Source organism: Bos taurus, chromosome 13 (assembly GCF_002263795.3).
Source record: "Bos taurus isolate L1 Dominette 01449 registration number 42190680 breed Hereford chromosome 13, ARS-UCD2.0, whole genome shotgun sequence".
NCBI lineage: Eukaryota > Metazoa > Chordata > Mammalia > Artiodactyla > Bovidae > Bos > Bos taurus.
The window spans coordinates 60689764-60711079 of record NC_037340.1 but is presented as its reverse complement, the minus strand read 5'-3'; the positions used below and the strand labels follow the sequence as shown (position 1 = coordinate 60711079).

Sequence of the window (21316 nt, the reverse complement as noted above, 5' to 3'; positions counted from 1 at the left end):
GGCCCAGAGGAAGTGACACAGGGCTTGTCAGTGTTAGAAGAGGCTTGGTTTTGTCCTAACACCCTCCACTCTGGCCTCCTTCATTCTGTTCATTTAACACACCAACTCTTTCAAGGCAATGGATTACAGCAAAATAGTCAAGTCCTTTGGGGCTCGAATTCTAGAGTCCTGCAAATAAGTAATTATAATCTGTAATAATGCACTGAAAGAAACATACAGAGTGATATGTTTAATAAGGAATATTGATCTGTTCTTGGGGGTGAGGGATACCTTCCCAGACAAAATGTTTGAACTGAGATCAAAAGACTAGGAAGTGAAGTCACTCAGTCGTGCCTCTTTGGGACCCCATGGATAGTAGCCTGCACCAAGCTCCTCCATCCATGGGATTTTCAAGGCAAGAATTACTGGAGTGGGTTGCCATTTCCTCCTCCAGGGAATCTTCCCAATTCAGGGATTGAACCCAGGTCTCCCACATTGAGGGCAGATGCTTTAACCTCTGAGCCACTTCTGCCTATTTCCACCTTCCAAACCTCATGCTAGCATACCTAATTGTTGGAGCCCTAGCTTCAGTGGAATCAGGAAATGCTTTCGCTTTCCAGCACGTGTAGCACAGAAGGCACATCAAGAGTAGGAATGGGAGCTCTCTGCTAACCAACCACACCTGGCACAACCAGTGTGGCAATAATGCAGAGAGGGGGCAGGGGGTGATGGTGCAGAATAAGACGGCAGATCTCTTGGGGAGGTCTGGTCAGCCACGTTTAGAATTTTGAGTCTAAGAATGATGAGGTGCCATTGAAAGATTTTTGAACAAGGAAGTGACGTGTTCAGGGTTGTATTTTTAAAAGACCATCCAGGATACTTTGTAGAGAATGGGACAGAGGGAAGCCCAAGTGTAAAAAAAGTCCACCAAGGTGACAGATCAGGGTACCTTGGACCCGGATGATGCAAACAGAGAAAAAAGCAGGCAGGATAAAGAGATTTCTAGAAATTGTTAAGTCAACAGGACTTAGACATGGGCTGGAGGAGAAGTAAGTATCAAGGATGACACCCAAGCTTCCAGCCTCTGCACTTGGATAGATACCGGGGCCATTCCCTGAGATGGAGAACAGAGGAGAAAATCCAAGTTTTGGATGAAGGTCTTGAGTCTGATTTTGGCTGTGTTGAGTTTGAGGTCTCTGTAGAGGATGTCTAAAAGGTGTGGAACGTGTGGTTCAATATCCACAGGTCTTAAATTCTAACCAGATCTCGGGCTTGAGGAATAAACACAAGTGACCTATAGCAGTGGTTTTCAAACTCTACCCACATTCCACAGAAGGATATACATTTTACATTGCAGCCATCCAACATATACATGTGTATACTTACATATAAACAAAAAAGTTTATATATAGAAAGAAATCATATTATCTCTGTGGGTGGTGGTGCACTCATATTTTTTATTGCTTCATTCTTTTATAAATGCTTACATGATCCACAGATTGGTTGAATGGGTGCCCATTGGATTGAATAACGTAGAGGTCATTGGTGAAGGCATTTTAGAGTGTTGTGAGAAAGAGGTGGACTAAGGCACTAATAATCTTCCTATAATGCAGTCTAGCGCTAAGGGTCAGACACGACTAAGCGACTTCACTTTCACTTTTCACTTTCATGCATTGGAGAAGGAAATGGCAACCCACTCCAGCGTTCTTGCCTGGAGAATCCCAGGGACGGGGGAGCCTGGTGGGCTGCCGTCTCTAGGGTCACACAGAGTCGGACACGACTGAAGCGACTTAGCAGCAGCAGCAGCAGCAGCAGCGCTCTCTTTTACTCCCTGTTGCTCTTGGAGTCAGCCTAGCATACAACTCCTTTTCCGAAAGGCTTCTGGGCCCCTTTGGAACCTTGTTCTCAGCCAGAGTGCCCATTACCTTATTCTTTGTCAACTCCAGGTATGGCTGACAAAGAGCTACCAGGAGTTCAGTATGATGAAGTATAGAGTGGTACAAGAGGAGGCTAAGGGTGACCAGGGGTCTCATCAAACCCAGTTGAAGGTAGAGTTCCATGAGAGCATTATCAGCCTTGGGCAAAGCGCATACAGCACCACTTGCTGGCTTGTCAGTGTGACTAAGAATATTTGGGGGAGGATATGTTTTACGAAGGTAAACAGATACATTATGGAGGAGAATGCAAACTTTGTGGTGTTATAAAATAAAACATGGACCAACATCTTTGGAAAGCAGTTTGTTTGGCACTATAAAAACTTTAAATTCACATAATCTTTAACACAGCAGTCATTTATAGAAGATGAATATATAGCTAAACTTGGACACAAAGATGTTATGTATCATGATGTTCACTGATATATTACTTGGGGTACCAAGGACTGGAAACAACCTGATTATCAATTACCTATCAATAGTAGTTAGATGGTACATTCAAATACTGTAACACAAGGAAATGGCAACCCACTCCAGTGTTCTTGACGGGAGAGCCTGGTGGGCTGCCATCTCTAGGGTCGCAGGAAGTTGTTAAACAGCTATTAAAAACCTCCTAAGACACATTTTAAAGTGAACAAAGCAAGATATGGTATGCTTCTGTTTACAATTCAATTTTACTTTTTTCAGCTTTGTTGAGGCATAATTGACAAAATTGTAAGTTATTTAAAGTGTACAATATGATAACTGATAAACATTATTACATACACATGCTTATTTATGTATAGAATAATGTGGAAGGATATTAGTGAAATTGATAACTATTGTAGCTTCTGAGAAGAACCTGCTATTTAGGATTTGGGATGGAAGGAAAACATTTTCCGCAGTATATCCCTGGTAGGGGCTGTGGGGGGTTGTTTCTATTTCATGTATTATCTCTGGCAAAAAAAAATTAACAAAAACAAAATGGAAAAGGCAACACAAGACTTGAAAGAAATTCCTGTGGACTCCTTAGAAACAGGAGTCCATTTTCTCTCTCTTTAAAAATAAAACATTTTGATATGAAAGTTTAAGACTCTAGAACAGCCAACTCACTGGTCTCCCTACTTTCAAGCTTCGCCTCCTTCCACCCAGGAAAACTGTCCCCCAGGTGAAATTTGATCACAGTAAGGCCCAGCTTGCTGCTGCTGCTAAGTCGCTTCAGTTGTGTCCAACTCTGTGCGACCCCACAGACGGCAGCCCACCAGGCTCCCCCGTCCCTGGGATTCTCCAGGCAAGAACACTGGAGTGGGTTGCCATTTCCTTCTCCAATGTATGAAAGTGAAAAGTGAAAGTGAAGTCACTCAGTCCTGTCTGACTCTTTGCAACCCCATGGACTGCAGCCTACCAGGCGCCTCCATCCATGGGATTTTCCAGGCAAGAGTACTGGAGTGGGGTGCCATCGCCTTCTCCAAGGCCCAGCTTAAGGACCTTCAAAGACTCTGTGTCCTGGGTTGCGGGGTGTCACCAGGCCTTGCCTGGCTGCCCAGCCTCCTCTGAGCCTCCCCTGCTCCCCCTGGCTGGGCTCCCAACAACCATTCCAGGAATTCACCCTTCTAGACCCATGGTTAACTCTTTGCCTTCCCTGGTGCTCAGCGCTAATGCTACTTCCTAAAAACAGCCTTCTCTAACCTAGACCAAACCCTTTTACACTCTCCCCTCCTTTTTGTGGTCACTGCAGGTACAATATGTTTATTTACGCTGTGTTTTGATTAATATCTGCCTTGAGTTCCCAGAGGGCAAAGAACATGACTTTTTTTTGCCCTTGGTTTTAGTTCCAACATTGTGTACTGTACCTGGCATACAGTAAAAGCCCAATAAATATTTATTGCATGGATAATCTAGAGATTACTTGGCTACAGTTACAGATCAGGATATGTACCTCCTTATCCTTTTTAACCTTTTTTTAAATTGAAGTATAGTTGATTTACAGTGTTGTGTTAGTTTCAGTTGTACAGCAAAATGACTTTAGTTTTACATATATATTCTTTTTCAGATTATTTTCCATTATAGATTATTATAAGTTACTGAATGTACTTCCCTGTACAGTAGGTCCTTGTTGTTTACTGTATATACAGTAGTCTGTAATCTTCCTTGTTCTATGTACATGACATTCAAAATATCCCTTAGCACACCTGTTACTGACTCTACTGAATAAGGGCTTATTCATTCATCTTTAAAAAGCAAATTCAAATTTTGAGATTAACAAATACACACTACTATATATAAAACAGACAACAAGGACCTAGTGTGCAGCACAAGGGGTAGTAACTTGTAATAACCTACAATGGAAAAGAATCTGAAAAGTTTTTTTTCTCTCTCTCTCTCTCTCTCTCTCTCTATATATATATATAGGAAGAGAGAGAGAGAGTTCTGAATCACTGTAAATCAACTACATTTCAATTTTAAAATAATAATTTTTTTTTTTTTTTAAAGCAATTCACTCCTTTGGTCTTCTCCCCTTTGGTAAGAGTTTCCTTCAGCCTGAAGGTCAGACCATTCTTCCTATTCCTCTGAAGGCATATCATTGAAACTTAGCCTGCATGGCCCCCAAACTGTGAGGCCCAGTGGATTGTGAATGCCTAGCTTTAACAAAACACTTCCTTACCCCTGGCAAGAGTAGCTCTGGCCCTGAGCCCTGCCCCTCCTCAGGGGGTGGGGTGGGAAACTGTGGGCACAAGAGGAACTACCCACCCAGAGTCTGTGCCCTCCTTTTCCAGACCATTCTCTGAAGCCTCAGAAGTCCCTTCCAAAATATCTCTACGCTCATTCAGAGCCTCCGTGGGCCTCATCCCTGGGTTCATCTCAGCTAAGGGCAGTGCAGCCTGATGCACCCCTTATAGACCTGAGGCTTAGGTCTCAGAGTAGCTGTTTTAAGAGTCGAATGGATGTGGGGGCTGGGGTATTCATTCATGCATGCTGGGTCTGATGGGGTGGGAGGTAGCAGGACAAGGGTTAGAAACAGGATCCAGTGAGCAGCCCTCCCTGGGCAGACACATCCCCTCTCTGATCTTCAAGGTTCCTGGAATTCTAATTTGAACCTGGCCCTCCCAGGTGGTGGTGAAAATAGATCCGTCAAAGAGGAGAAGATACCATATTTAATTTAACACATTAAATTGATGGATCACTTCTAACTATAGAGACACATGGTATATGGGCCTCCAGTTGCACACTTGTCCTGGGCATTACAAATATCCCTGTTTGGTGGTGTTATTTCTTAGCTCAGACAAGCCATTTCCTTACCAGAAAAAAATGGGTTTAATGGTAACTGCCTTATCAGGGCTGATAAGAAATTGAAATAAAGATTCATATAAAGGGTTTGGCAGAGTGCCAGGCCCGCAGTAAACAGTAGCTATCATCGTTATTTTTTCCTTTTTGCCCTCTGGCTATCATCTCCCATGATTTTTTTTTTTTTTTTTTCATCTCCCAAGATTTTCTAGGTGACATCCAAACTGGTTTCTTATGTAAGATTTCCACACTGCTCTTTCCTCCTCCCTCGTTACCTACGAACTGATAACCTCCTATTCTCTCCACCTAGTCAAATCCAGTCCTTCTTCAATTACAGGAATAGCTGCTGGTGACCACAGTTTATGTTTCGGGCACCATATTAAGAGGTTCCCAGTCATTATCTCAACTCAGTTCTCAACTCAGCGACTTAACGAAGTGGGTACTGTTTATCATCCTCCAAACACAAAGACACTGGGAGCTGGAGAGTCGAAGCATCGACATCTGGTAGGTGGTAGGGCCGGCGGGAATGAGAACCCGGGGGTCTTACTGCAGACAGGTCTCCCAAATGCCTAGTCACGATCCAGTTTGCCGCCCCCTCCGTCCTTCCAGTGTGCCGGCCAGCCCTCCCTCCTCCAAGCTCAACTCCAGGCTCTTACACCCCTTCGGGTCTGTCTTTGGACTTTCCTCCCCAAAGGCAGGGCGCTCTGTCTCACGCCACGTTGCACACCCACATCAGGGATCCTCCCTCCTTCTGTTCTCTTCCTTCCTCCCTACATAAGTATCGCTTTCCTACTCTGCTAGGCTTTGTGTTCGTTCACATGCTGAATGTTATCAATGAGAGGTCAAGGGAGGATGGAGTTATTCGTCATTTTTCTCTTACATCTTTAACGGACTGTTTGATTTTTTTTTTTTCCCCAGTGAGCACGCAGGCCAGGTTTCTCGAACCCAGTTCAAATGTTGCTTGGCTAGGTTGGTTTGGTCGGAAGAAGGCCCTGTCCCCTTAACTCCCAGCCCCCACGCCTCCTCCACCAGCCCTCAAATCCAGGACGCCCATCCCCCTCCGGAAGGGGGGAGTTGGGAACGAACGCCGAAATATGAGTGGCTCTTTCAAGCCTCCGTTGCCGTAGAAACCGGCTGCACAGGCCTTGGCGGTCCTTTATACCATCCTCAGCGACGCAGCCAATGGGCCACGAGCTCCATCCAGGCGTCCCCGCCCCACAGCTGCCCAGCAACCCACCAATGGGCAGGTCTCTTGGCTTAGAGTCCTGCCTTCCGCTTAGGGACACCACCAGTGAGCTTCGATCCTGCTCCCTCCTGATTCAATGTAGCAACGAGACTCGATTTTTCAAAAGAAGGAATTCTCCAAATTAGAAGGAACTAGAAGTAACGCCTCTGTCAGTTGCAGCCTGAATAATCTTTGGCTGCTATTTTATTTAAGGAGAACAAAAGTGTTCCAATTACACAGTATATGTTGTTCTCTACTAAAACAATTTTAGGCAATGAAAATTTAGGCAGTGGGGTTGATACCATCTCTATGTGGATGTCTTTCTTTATAGGTGTTTTAATTTAAAATGATCAAGAAGCTAGTCAATTTTCTTTCTTTGTATTTCAAATGCATACAAATGAAAGACGCTGAGGTTTGTTACTGAGTTCCGAGACATTGACCTAAGCAATTGATAGTCGACTTTTATTGGACAAAACATACTGAAACTGTAGGATAAATGAGTATTTCTTTTACTCCATTGAAGAAATTCCATTTTTAAGGCAGGCTGTGTAATTTAACACTCTAAAGTCTAAATAAACTAAACGTGTTTCTAAAACCTTATGCCATCTTTTTTAAAACAAACTTTATTTTTGAGAACAGTTTCAGATTTACAGAAAAATTGTTAGAAGATACTACAAAGTTCCTATAGCCTCCACTCATCCTGTTTCCTTTATTATCAACATCTTACATTAATATGGGCTTCCCTGATAGCTCAGTTGGTAAAGAATCCACCTGCAATGTGGGAGACCTGGGTTCTATCCCTGGGTTGGGAAGATCCCCCTCGAGAAGGGAAAGGCTACCCACTCCAGTATTCTGGCCTGGAGAATTCCATGGACTGTATAGTCCATGGGGCTGCAAAGAGTGGGACACGATTGAGGACTTCACTTATATTAATATGGTGTATTTGTTACCATTAATAAATCAACATTGATGCATTATTATTAACTAAATTTCATAGCTGATGCCAATTTCCTTAGTTTTTACTTAACGTCCTTTTTCTGTCCTGGGATCACATTCAGGATGCCACATTGCATTTATCTCATGTCTCCTTAGATTCTTCTTGGCTGTGGCTGTTTGTCAGACATCAACAGGACTATCACAATCGGCATTGACCTTGATGCCCTGAAAAAGGTAGTGTCTGTTAGGTTTCTCTACCTTAAAGTTACTCTTCTTTTACCCCTTTCCTTGCTCTCTTTGGAAGAGAGTGAACTCCGGGAGTTGGTGATGGACAGGGAGGCCTGGCGTGCTGCGATTCATGGGGTTGCAAAGGGTCGGACACGACTGAGCGACTGAACTGAACTATGTTTAGCCCACACTAAGTAGTAAGGAGGAATGTTCTATCCCCTTGAGTGTGGAGTATCTATTATACTTCAGTTATTTGAAATTTTTCTGCACCGAAGGTGTGTTTCTTTTCCTCTATTTATTCAGTCATTATTTACATCAGTGGACTCACAGATGTTTATTTCATACTTTAGGTTATAATCCAGTACTACTTAATTTTGTCGCTCAAATTGGTCCAGATTTGGCCTTTGGGAGCTTTTTTAATTGGCTCCTGAGTCCCTCTGATATATTCCCATCTTTGTGTGTCTTTTTATTGTTGTTGAGCACTTACTTTCTGGTAGTGTATGTTATCTCAGACTCATCTCGTATATTCCCTGCCCCAGTCCTAAATTAGCTGTTTCTCAAAAACCCAGATTCCTCCTATTAGAGAATGGTATTAGAAACCAAGATTTCGACCCTAAGTGTGCTCATTGCTACTCAGATGTTTCTTTTAAGCCTTCCCAACTAACAAAACACAGAAATACATGTATATATGCTAACCTGTGCACATACACATATCTATGAATACTTCTATATGTAACCATCTACATCTATATTAAGCTATTTGTTATGAGGTTCTATTTATATTTTCAACTCTGATCTATTACCACATGAATCATTCTAGCCTCCTCCCCTTGCTTATCTGTAAATTCCCACTCCAACAATGAGAAACCTGGCTCCCATCATCCACCAGCCATTTACTTAATTGTTTAATTCTAGTATACATGTATATCAGTATCAGCATTGTTAACCCATACCCCTGTGGGAAAAGTTATCAACTTTCTGTACACTTTCTTTTGCTTTTAGTTTTACAGACTCTGCTCATTTCTAAAATTACTTAAGTCAGGATCCTCCCCCACCCCCCGACCCCCACCACACCCCTGCCTTTAGTGGGGTTGTTTCATACGTTTGTGATACAGTTTCATTGCTTTGTCACATTCTGCTTTCCATTTTGAGATTCTCCCCATGTTCTAAATTATTTTTTATAATTTTTCATGCATTAAGATTTGCTCTTTCTATTGTTTAGTTCCATGTGTTTTGACAAATGCATAAGGTCTTGTATCCACCATTATACTATATATTAATAGAAGAGTTTTACCACCCTAAAAATTTCTCTGTGCTTCACCTATTCAACCCTCTCTCCCCGAAAACCTTGACAACCATTAGATCTTTTTGCTATATTTTGTCTTTTTGTACCTTTTTTTAAAAAAAGGGAATACACACAATAGAGTATTTTGGTTGTTGCTCATGTTACAACTCATTGACTGTTTACCATGTCCCATGTCCTGAACTATTATGCTCTCCCATTTTGCAGATGAGAAAACTGAGGCACATGAGTTGAAGTAACTTTGTAAAGTCTCATAATACTGAACAAAGTTTGACTTCACATCCTGGATGCTTTGATTGTTTAAAGCCCCAGTATGTCCATGCTTGACTTCTCAGTCATCTATGGGAGTCCTCTATATATAGCCAATAAGAGGACAATGATTTATTTCCCAGTTTACCCAGGCACTCTCAGTTTATCTCTGTTCCAGCATAATTAGTAATAGTATCCCCTTTCATGAAAAAAAATATGGTTACCTCCAAAGGAAAAATCTAATGAATTTCAGAGTCAGGTTGTGGGAGTAAGAATTATATTCTAGGAGATGTGGAAGTGTGCCAATGGGGTGTGCCAGATATCCAAATAAAGTCAGCTCCTCATCTAGTCTCCTTCCCCTTCCTTCTCCCAATATGATTATTCTCCAAGTCCACCAGTCCTATTGGTGCTGCTGAAATGCCTCTGATGCTGTCCTCTTCTCCACATGAACGTGCTCCCAGTCTGGTCTTTCTTCTCTGCCTTGTGCTTCTCTGAATTTCAAACTATATCTCATGGACTGGCAACCCATAATTCCATTAGGATCTTTAAGATTTTGGGGATTTCACAGAGAAGTAAATAAAATATAAAATCCTCCCTCCCTTGAAAAAAACTACTTATTTTAAAATTTGGAGATGGACAAAAGATTGCCAGCTTTTTATTTTGCCAAGTAAAAATGTGGGAAACCTCCATCTTCTGTATTCGTACTGCCTATTTGAAATATAATACCAACTCTAAGTGTTATTTTAAATTTTCCAGAAGCCACATTTCATCTTCTTTTTTTTTTTTGGCCACGCCACATGGCATGTGGAATCTTAGTTCCCTGACCAGGGATGGAACCCACACCCTCTGCACTGACAGCCTGGAATCTTAACAACTGGACCACCAGGGAAGACCCCAGAAAGCACGTTTTAAAAGGTAAAATAAATAAAGTTTTTGTTGTTTAGTTGGTAAGTCGTATCCTACTCTTTTGTGACCCCACAAACTGTAACCCACCAAGCTCCTCTGTCCATGGAATTTTCCAGGCAAGAATACTGGAGTGGGTTGCCATTTCCTTCTCCGAGGGGATCTTCCCAACAATTGAACCTGTGTCAACTGTGATGGCAAGCAAATTCTTTACCACTGAGCAACCAGGAAAAACCACAAATAAACAGGTGAAATTAATTTTAATATATTTGATTTAACCCAATATATCCAAAATGTTATAATCTCAAAAATATTAATGCGATAGTTTACATTTTTTGTGCTATTGGAAAACCAGTGAGAATTTTGTACTGAAGCACATTTCAATTTGCAGTAGCTATATTTAAGTGCTCGAGAGCAGTGCAGTTCCTTCATGAACAGTTCTTTCCCATTAGTCAGTAAAAGAGCCCTGGAATATATACACACATTCACATATGATCATAATTGTTGAATTTTTCAGAGAAGACATTTAGATGAATCAAAAACTGAATTCCCTTGTTCCTGTTGCTTTCTCTTAATTATTAATGTCTTTGAGGACCATGCCAGTTCAAAGACTGATGTTTTAGAGCTAGACTCAGGGTGGGGAGAGTTGCATGCTGCTGTGACAGCCATGCCCACAGTCGAGTTGGCTCCTTCCTCCTTTCACTACATAGATATTAAGAGGCTGTGCTGTGCCAAGATGTGCTAGGTGCTGGGGAAACTGGAAATCAGGTGGGTCCTCTGAGCCCATGGAGCTCCTGCTCTACCATGGTGTACCAAGTAGGACCCTGCAGGCAATGAGAGGGTGTATTGTCTGCAGAGACTCTGAAAACAATAAAACTGATTGAATATCTGTCTGCATTTTATTATTACCATGTGCCCACAATTCTAAACCATGCCACTGATTAAGACATTCCTCCCTGAAAATCAAGCTGTTGGTCTAACCTGAGTCCTAATGATATATTTGTAAGCTTCGAATTGGCATATTTTAATCACTTGTACACTAGTCGACATTATCACCCACCAGGGATTTACATCACAGCACTCCCAGCTATACATTCAGCCCCTAACACACAGCAAGCCAGACACAGTTATACGTGTTAGTTTTGAGAATAAGTTCATAACAGTCCAGAATTGTTCAAGCTCGCTTCCTGAGTACTTGTGTCTCTAGCCCCTTTGGTACAACATATGGCTGTGTTTAAACAATAGATTGAAAATAAACAATGATAGCCCAGTGATTAGGAAGCTGAAGAACCAGAACTTGAGTTGCTTCAATTCTGCCATTCTGTGTGACCACTTGAAGGTTTGTATTTAAAATTCAAAACAGTGAAACAGTGAACTGCAGAGTGTGGTAACTGCAAATTTTATTTTTTAGTAAAATAGTATTATATATATTATTTAGAAAAATTATGTTTTACCAAATTTGAATCATATATTTAACATTAAAGTTGATTCTTATTTTTAAAGTATTTTCTTATTTGTTTTTCAATTTTAATGTAATTAATGTAATGGAATTATTGCAACAGATTGCTATGTGGGTATGTTTTTTTATTTTCTTTATCTTTGCAAGGAAATATATTAAAATAATTGGAAAGTATGGATCAAATACTCTTTCCCTTTTTTTGTACTACAATATTTACTTTTACTGACATGATTACATATACAAAGTTCAATAAAGGAATATTTTCACCATCCACATTTCTTATCTGGCCATTACCATTAGTATTATTCATTGTGTTTCATGCTTACTGAAAATACTGTCATTTAACGAAGGTGGATGTTAAAAAATTATCTGTTCTGGGACTTGCCTTGTGGCCCAGTGGTAAAAGATATCTTGCAATACAGGGGACACGGTTCGATACCTGGTCAGGGAATTAAGATCTCACATGACTTGGGGCAACTACATGCACCTCGACTACTGAGCCCACAAGCAAAAACCCAAACCTGAGCACGTGAACTAGAGAGGAGTCCCCACTTCCTACAACTAGAGAAAGCCCCCACACACAGCAAAGAGGCTGTGCACCGCAACTAAGACCCAGCACAGCCAAATAATTTTTTTTTTTAATTTTCTGTTATAAGTATCAGATGAGCTAGGCAGGTCACTGGTGCTCTGAAGAAAAGGAACATGGGGTTAGGAGAGCTCTAAAGAGGCAGACAAGAGGCAGGAGTGCTGGAAAGGTGAGAGAACAGACTTCCTAGCACCCTGGGTGCGGAGTCAGCTCAGCCTTTTCCACAAATTGAAAGTGACTCAAGACTGAGAAAGTCAAAGAGGAGAGTCAGATAGGTGAGCAGGGTCAGATCATGCTTGGCCTAGGTGAAAGTCCGGTGTTTATCTTGAGAGTAATGGGAAAAACACTGATGGGTTTTAAGAAGGGAAGATGCACAATCAGTTTTGTGACTGAAAAACAACATCCTTCTAGCTTCAGGGAGGAGAATGGAATGGAAGGAGACATGCTGGGTACAGGGACCAGAAAGGAGGCTGGACAGGTACCATATAAGAGATGATGGTGGTCTGGACTAGAAGGGCAGTAGTGGTGAGCATCTCTCTGAGAATCTTTTTAAAGATATTTTTAAGAATAATTTTTTTGGGGGCTGCACTGCATCTTCGTTGCTGCGTGCAGGCTTTTCTCTAGTTGCCACGAGCGGGGACAACTCTCTAGTTGTGGTGCTGGAGATTCTCACTGCAGTGGCTTTTCTTCGGATGCACCAGGGCTCTAGGGCTTGGGGGCTTCGGTAGTTGCAGTTCCCGGGCTCTGGAACACAGACTCAATAGCTGTGGTGCACGGACTTAGTTGCTCTTCAGCACGTGGGATCTTCCCAGACAGGAATCGAACCCGTGTCTTCTGCACTGGCAGGTGGATTCTTACCATTGAGCCACCAGGGAAAACCCTGTCTGAGAATTTTACCGTCTATCTGCCACAGTCTGGATTAAACAGTTCAGCGGTGAGCCCGACCTTGAACTCCTGTGGCCTGCAAGGTTTAGACTCTGGGACCCCTATTTGAAATGATTCAGGGTAATCTGTGTGCACAGATAAATACCACATCTCAGTGGCAGCCTGGAGTTTTGGGGTTTGGGTTTCAAAATTTCACTTCCTTCCCTTGGCTCCCAGAGGAATCTGAGCACACTTATATTAGACCACTGACTGTGATTCATTTAATAAATATGTATTGAGTACCCACTGTGCACCAGGCGCTCTCCTAGGGACAGAGCAGGAAACAAAAGACAAAAATCTCTGCTCTCTTGGAGCTGGCAGTCCAGTGGAGGGGAGAAGGGCAAAAAACAACTGAACAAATAAAATATTCTGAAATGTGGTGAGTGGTACAAAGCAAAGAGAAAGGGTGAGGAGTTAGAATATTGCAAGCAAAAAGTAAAGAGTCTAACAATACCAAACTTTGGACAAGATGTCCAGATGAAGAGGATCTCTTCTATGTTGTTGGTGGAAAAGTAAACTGGTACAGCATTCATATATCTCAGATGCAGCCACCACATTTCCCATAAGATACCTGAGAGACCTTCCAGGTCCTGGGAGACCAGGAACACATTTAGGATTGTTAACAGGAACACTCTTCATAAGACCAAAAACCTGGCAATAACACAAATGTCCAGGAACAGGACACTAGATAGAAAAAGTGTAGTACATGGAATGGAATGGAATGGAAAAATGAATGAACCCTTCACAGGTGCAATCATTTAGATGAATCTTACCACTATAATAATGAGAAAGTAAATATCAGAGTATTACATACAGCATGGGAAAGTTGCTCAGTCATGTCTGACTCTTTGCGACCCCATTGACTATACAGTCCATGGAATTCTCCAGGCCAGAATGCTGGAGTGGGTAGCTTTACCCTTCTCCAGGGGATCTTCCCAACCCAGGTCTCCTGCATTACATACAGCATACCTTCATGCTAAAGCTAAAGGCAAGATAATGTATTTTTAAGAAAACATTTTAAAAAGAGAAAGGAGAAATCAAAACCCTCATACACTGCTGATAGGAATGTAAAATGGGGCAGCAAATCCATTGAGACAGAAAGTAGATTTATGGTTGCCTAGAGCTGGTGGTTACAGCAGAGGAAGAGATGGAGGAGTTAATGAGTAGAGTTTCTTTGAGGAATGATGAAAATATTCTAAAACTGATTGTGGTGATGGATGCATAGCTCACTTAATATCTCGTTGAATTGTATATTTTAAATGAGTAAATAGTCTAGTATGTAAATTATATCTCAATAAAGCTGCTCAGCTTTTTTTAAGTGTAAGAGAAGATTTAGGATAGACATTACATCAGTTGAGAGGAAGCAGGGGATGGGATGGGAAAGGAGTTCATAGGGGAAGGTAGGTTGTTATCCATGTTCCAGTTCTTGTGTTGGGCTGCTGATGTCACCAGGTTTTACTGTATTATATACAAATAAGTATATACAACCATGACCCGAACCAATCATGGGCAATGATAAAACTGTCACAGACCTACAATTCTGTGTACCTGAGACACAGGGGAATGGGTGGGCAACAGCAGAGAGTGGTCAGGGCAGGCCATCTCCGGAGAGTCGGTGTGAACTGAAGCTAGAATGAAATGGACCAGCCATGTGGGGATGGGGGTGAAGAATTTTCTAGGCTGAAGAGACAGCGTGTACAAAGGCCCTGAGGTTGGTCCAAGCCTTCTGTGTTTGAGGAATATTCAGGAGACCAGTACTTGAAATTCTAATATCTATATCCCATTTAATCTGTAAAATAACCATATGAGGAAGAAACTGCTTTTTTCTATTTTAAGGGCAAGCAAAAGGAGGCGTTAGATATGAATACAGGAATCCTGACTCCATCGAGCACTGAACCGTCCAGGCTACCGTTGTGAAGGTTTAAACTCGGGGATCGTCAGACCTCAGCTTCCAATAAAAGGCCGGAAGAATAGTTTGGTTGGGAGCAGAGCCTTTTCCTTCGGAGAGCCCTGTGCCTTTAAGAGTCGCCCCCTCCCGCCACCAAAGCTCCAATTTCCCTCCCGGGCACCCAGAGCATCACCCCGCCCCCAGCATCTGCGGAGCCGCACCCCGACCCTTCCTCCCCGCTACCCCAGACTTCCCGGCTGCGCTCTCAGCCCCCGCCCGCCCAGGGGTGGGTGAGGTCTACAGCCTGAGACAGGCACCTTCCAGCCTGGATACTGCCCACTATGCCCCAGCAAAATGCTACCCTAGAGACCCTCACCCCGACCCCTCCCAGCTCCCGACTCCGTGGAGCGACGCTTCAGCGCCCCAGCCCATCGTCGGGCCCACGTGCGCGCGGTGAAGGTGACCTCCCCCAGGGGCAGCACACGCCCCGCAGTGCCCGAGCGGGCTCACACGTGGTGAGATGGGAGCGCGCAGCCCCTCCCCGCCACGCGCCTCGAGCGTGCGCCTCGTACACGCCCCTTGGCCGGGCTCCGCCCCCGTGCCCGCGCACGCTTTTCCAGACTCGGGAGGGGCAATCGCGCCCGTCTGGCACCCGGCTGGCCGCGATGTGGGTGTGGGACCTGAGAATGGGGCACCCACGTATCTTCGAGCCTCGCCTAAGAACTGTGAAAAGCGGGAAGTTCGCCCTCCTCAGGACCCTCGGTTGGTAGGCGAGGTGTCCCGGCCCCTTCGTGCGCTGAGCAGGGAAGAGAGAGCTGGGACCGCGAGCCTAGAGTCCTAATCTGCAGATCTTTGGTGTTTCGTACCTGGAAAGTGGGCGGCATGTGCCCTTCTTTCTCAGGACTCGCGTGGTGCCTCAAAGGAGAAGAAAAATGTGAAAGAGGTTTGGTTCATCGGACCCAAAACATTTGTTGAGCCCCTATGTGGCTGGATACTAGGCAAGGGTTACATCAATGACACGATGAGGTTGTCCCCTTAAGGAGCTTTCCTGAGCCTACGTCTCCTCACCTGTTCTGGGACGGTTCAAAAGGACGCCCCCTAAAAAGGAGGGAGCCGAGGTCCTACCTGGCGGCAGGTGTCACTGAGTAAGCTAAAATTTCAAAGGCTACGCGGGGCGGGGACTGGCTTTGGGAGCCAGATGGGAAGCCTGCTCGGCGTCCCCTCACCCTCCCGCTAGTCCCCAGCCTAAGAAAAGAAACCGACTTCATCCGACACCCCCAATCCCAGCCACCAGACCGCCCAGCCTGGCAGCCCGAGCCCCGCCCCGCTTCGGCAGCCAGCGATTGGGAGATGCAAATACCAGGTTCTCTGCCCAGCAACGGGTGACGCGTCGCCCGAACGCGAGGCGTGGCCCGGCCGCAGCCCGAGCGGGCACCTCGGTGTTTACACGGGGCGGCCCCGCGCGCGCCGCAGCGGCCCGCAGACGGCGAGGGGGAGGGGTGGCGCGCGCGCCGGCGGGGCCGCGCGGGGAGAAAGACACTGGAAGGCGGCAGGGTGGGGAGCGGCGCGCGCGGGCCGCAGCCGAGCAGGAGGCTGCAAGGAGAGCCCGCCGGGGCCTGAGGGGTGCCGTTCCTCCGCCCCCCGCAAAACAATGTGTGGCGTGCTGCGGGGCACAACTTGCCGGAGGCGGCGGGGTCGCGCTGAGCCCGCCTGAGACCGCGCCGCTGACCTTCTCCCCCCCGCCGTCCGTTGGGCCGGAGCGCCCAGCTCCTCGCTCCCTAGCTCGCGGGGGCCGGGCTGAGCTGCGGGGCGGGGCCGCCCCTCCGTCGCTGCTGCCTCCTCCCCCACCCCCAGCCGCGGAGGATGCGGACGGCCCCCGGCGGCGTCTAGCGGCCCCGGGCCCAGGCGCGATGGTGCAGCAGCGGGGCGCGAGGGCCAAGCGGGACGGCGGGCCACCGCCCCCGGGGCCCGGGCCGGCCGAGGAGGGGGCGCGTGAGCCCGGCTGGTGCAAGACCCCGAGCGGCCACATTAAGAGACCGATGAACGCGTTCATGGTGTGGTCGCAGCACGAACGGCGGAAGATCATGGACCAGTGGCCCGACATGCACAACGCCGAGATCTCCAAGCGCCTGGGCCGCCGCTGGCAGCTGCTGCAGGACTCGGAGAAGATCCCGTTCGTGCGGGAGGCGGAGCGGCTGCGCCTCAAGCACATGGCGGACTACCCGGACTACAAGTACCGGCCGCGCAAAAAGAGCAAGGGGGCGCCCGCCAAGGCGCGGCCCCGCCCCCCCGGCGGCGGCGGCGGCGGTAGCAGGCTCAAGCCCGGGCCGCAGCTGCCTGGCCGCGGGGGCCGCCGAGCGGCGGGAGGGCCTTTGGGGGGCGGCGCGGCGGCGCCCGAGGACGACGACGACGAAGACGACGAGGAGCTGCTGGAAGTGCGCCTGGTGGAGACCCCCGGGCGCGAGCTGTGGAGGATGGTCCCGGCGGGGCGGGCCGCCCGAGGACCAGCCGAGCGTGCCCAAGGGCCGTCGGGCGAGGGGGCGGCTGTCACCGCCGCCTCCCCAACTCCGTCGGAGGACGAGGAGCCGGAGGAAGAGGAGGAGGAGGCGGCGGCGGCCGAGGAAGGCGAAGAGGAGAAGGTGGCGTCGGGGGAGGAGCCGTTGGGCTTTCTGTCCAGAGGGCCCCCCGGCCCCGCGGGCCTGGACTGCAGCGCCCTGGACCGCGATCCGGACCTGCCGCCCCCCTCGGGCACGTCGCACTTCGAGTTCCCGGACTACTGCACCCCCGAGGTTACCGAGATGATCGCAGGGGACTGGCGCCCGTCTAGCATCGCCGACCTGGTTTTCACCTACTGAGCCCATCGTCAGCGGGGCGCGCACGCCCCCAAACCAGCTGTTTACATACAGGAATCAGGTATTGGGGCCCCTCGGAGGCCGAGGCTGGCACCCCATCTCCCGCACAGCCTCCCCCCTCCTAGACGTGCCCATCCCCCTTCAAATCCAGACAAGCCCTTCCCCCGCAGACACACCCCAAGACAGCCCAACCCCCACCCTTTCTCCGACATCCGAGCCCTTCCCCATCTTGCCCCCTCCCGCGAGCCACCAGCAGCCAGCCCCCTCCTCCGATACACCTCCCATCCTCTCCGAGAGACCTGTACCCCTCCCCCATTTTGCACACGCCCCTCCTCTTGGCCGGAGGACACGCCCCTGCCCTTGGCTCTAGACTCCCTCCGCCTGCTTCCAGCCCGCCTTCTGTCTCGTTTAGGGGGGCGCTGCAGCTGGGCGGCCCTGCGCCCTCCTCTCTCGCCCTTCCCTCCCGGGGAGGGGGAGGGGCACGCTCCTTTTCCCCGGGGAGCACTGGGACCCCCCCCCCCCCCGCCCCCTTCTTGCGCATGCTTAATGCTTCTTGGGAGGAGGGGGCTGGTCCCTGCTGAACCACTAGCCTCGGTCAGCCGCTCTGGGAAGAAGGGGGGCGGATATAGAGCGATCCTGAGAAATCGTTTGATCCAGGAGCCACGGCTTCCGTTCAACCCGACGGGGCGTCACTGCCTTAAATGGGAGGAGCAGTCGGAAGGGGGAGAAAGACTAGCCAGCCCGGAAGGGTTGGTGTGGAGCTTGGAACTCCCAAGTGGCATAACCCCTTTCCCCTTACGGGGTCGCCCAGCCCATGTGCACCCCCGCGCCCCCCGACCCCACCTCCCACCGACTGCTTGACTGCCTCAACAGCCTGTCTTGGTTCCAAGAAACCAACCTTTCTTTCCCCCACCTGGGAATTGGGGGCCAGGGTTTTTCTCTGGAAATCCTTCAGGAGAGAAAAAGAAAACTCAGAATCAAGACATGTAGTCGTTTGTGTGGGGACAGGGTCCTTTTGTCTGCCCCCCCCCCCCAAGTGCCCTTGTCACCTCAAGGCACACTTCCAGCCTGGACTCCCTCCTAAGCCCACCGCCCCTTCCTGTCACCCAGATCCCTTTGCCTACAGTGACAGTATTCAGTGGGAGAAACAAATACGTCGGTACTCAACTAGGGGGTTGAGACTGAGGCATGATAGCAGATGAAGAGGCAAGAAGAGACTCCCTTTTTCAGCAGCTGGCTTGAGAGACCATCACCTGGGCCAGTGAGCCTGAAGGGAGGTTCAGAGTAGTGTTGTGCCATTGGCGCCCAGCGCTACTGTGTCCAGTTTGGGGTGCTCTTGGGAAACCCTGCCCCTGATGCTGTTACCCCTCTCCCTCCAACTCCCAGCTCAAGCTCCGCCCCTCCGGCCTCCCCATGCCCCCTTTACCCTCACTACCTGTATCTCACCGGCGTGTGTTCACCCTCCCGGGTGTGCACACACTCTCATTCACACACACAAATCTCAGGAACAAACGGTCCCAGAGTCCTCCGGGACCCCTGCCCAGGGTCTCTGCAGGGCTCTGCCCCACGCGTTCCCGTCGCTGACAAAGCCACCAGCTGCCTCCTTTAAGCTTGGTGCTCCGGCTCTGGGCCTTTTTGCGCGCGCTCTTTCTCTCTCTCTTTCTCTCTCTTTTTTTTTTTTTAAAGAAAAATAACAACAAAAAAAAAGACAATGAAAAATCCCAGAAAACGTCATGTGAGTGAAGAGATGTCACTGTCTGTGGTCTTGGAGAACTAGTCTCGTAGCTGAGGGGAGGGGTCCCTCTGATCTGGGGCACTGGCACCCACAGCAGGACTTACGCCAGGACTGAATAAAGTGTATTTGCCCCATCTCGCCCTGTGGTTCTACATGTCTTTGCCTTTCCTCAACCCTCCCCAAACAGTTTGACAGATTCAAGTCCCTGTGACTTAGCACCATACAGGAAGAGCTCGAGGTTCCAGGCTAGGAGGCACCTGGCCCCTCTAGGCCTCTCTGCTCCCTCTGTCTCAGGACTCCTGGTCTTCATTAAGGATGGCAGACTTGTCCCTGCAGAGGCCAGGCAGGTGACATGAATGAATGAGAGTCTGGGTGGACACTGGCTTCATGACCCACTTCAAGGGGAGCAATTGCTCACCTCCTGCCAGTTGTGACCCTGTGGGAGTGCAGCCCGCTGTGGCCAGGGGGCTAGATTTTTCAAGAGAAGATGTAAATCTGGATGTTTCTGTGAACATCTCAATTTCAAAATGAAAGCTGATTCAAATACTTTTTTAAAATCCTTAGGGACCAAGTGAAACACGTGTGTAGGCACACCTGGTTCCAAGGGAATCAGTTTGACTCTGACCTTAATGAAGATTAAGAATCAGGGTTGACCATGGCTGACTCATGTTGATGTTTGTTAGAAACCAACACAATACTGTAAAAGCAATTATCTTTCAATTAAAAATAAATAAGTTAAAAAAGAATCAGGGTTGAGCCACAATGTCTGGGCCCAAAGCCTGATACCACCACTGAGCACCTGTGTGCCCCTGACCACATTAACTTTACCCTGACTCTTTTTTTCCATTTATGTGACATGGGGATGATAACACCTGCTTCAGAGTAAAGTTTGAGGTGAGAGGCATTTAACATGGTGCTCCATAAATTGTATTACTCCACTGTCCAGAGGAGGGATATTAGGGCAAAGGTGCAGAAGCAACTTGTAAAGGGCCTTCAAACAGCCTGGGTCAGAGACAGGGCCCTAAATTTTGGTTTCTGTCTCCTAGTGAAGTGCTATTTTAGGGTGCTGCCTCTCCCAGCTTGAATCTGCAGATGGTGTTAGGCTGGTAGCTCGGGGTCTGGAGCTGTGTGGGGCTGGTCCTCACGCCTAGCATGTAACTGGCCACTAGTGTAGATGTACTGAATGATTGAAGAAGAGCAGCAGAAACCGCGATGATTCCAGTCCTTGAGATTCTTACCTGTGTGTTTTGGGAACTGAGACCAAGGCTTTTCAAAACTTTTGTCCCACTGACCCCTGTCCCGCTTATTCTTCCTCTACCAGATCCAGTGAATTCCTTAGGTTGGACAAAGTGTGTTTGCCCAGTAAGAACCAAGGCCAAGTGTTCAGACCTCATTTAAAGAGGGTATTTGGGACTGGAATACCCATAGATGTTTTAAAAGAGGACTAGAGCAGGTTTGGGAGGTCTGGACATCTACAGAAAGGGCGTCTGGGAGTACAGGAATTATAGTGAATGCTTCCTCATAGTCTCTGTGATTGGAAACAAGATGGCCACAAACCAAAACAAAACCTTTAAGAAAGAAAAGGTGAGGAAGAAAACTGATTCACCCCGGGGCAGCTTGCATCTGGTGTCTGAATGTATGCAAGTATAAATCCCTGCCACTTAAGTTTCACCCTTCAGGTGGGACAGACACAGTATCTGCCCTGCCCTGCACCCCTGGGTACTCACCCCTTCAGGGTGCCTTGGGCTTGTCCATGCTGGCAGCACAGTTTGACCTCCTGTACCCAATTCTGCCTCCACCCTCTTCTTTTCACAGGTCTTTATCCCTAATAAATATCTTGCACCTGAAACT

The 21316-nt window shown here is 47.5% G+C and overlaps 1 protein-coding gene across 1 annotated transcript; it reads left to right on the top strand.

The window, feature by feature from the left end:
* Window positions 1–16768: 16768 nt before the first annotated feature.
* On the top strand, window positions 16769–19603 carry SOX12 (SRY-box transcription factor 12). Its single transcript, XM_010811633.4, has one exon. It carries the CDS (start codon window positions 16789–16791, stop codon window positions 17731–17733), a length of 945 nt encoding a protein of 314 aa, XP_010809935.2. The 5' UTR covers window positions 16769–16788; the 3' UTR covers window positions 17734–19603.
* Window positions 19604–21316: the final 1713 nt, after the last annotated feature.

Coding starts and splice junctions, on each gene's coding strand:
- SOX12 (XM_010811633.4), top strand. CDS start 16,789: ATGGTGCAGCAGCGGGGCGCGAGGGCCAAGCGGGACGGCGGGCCACCG.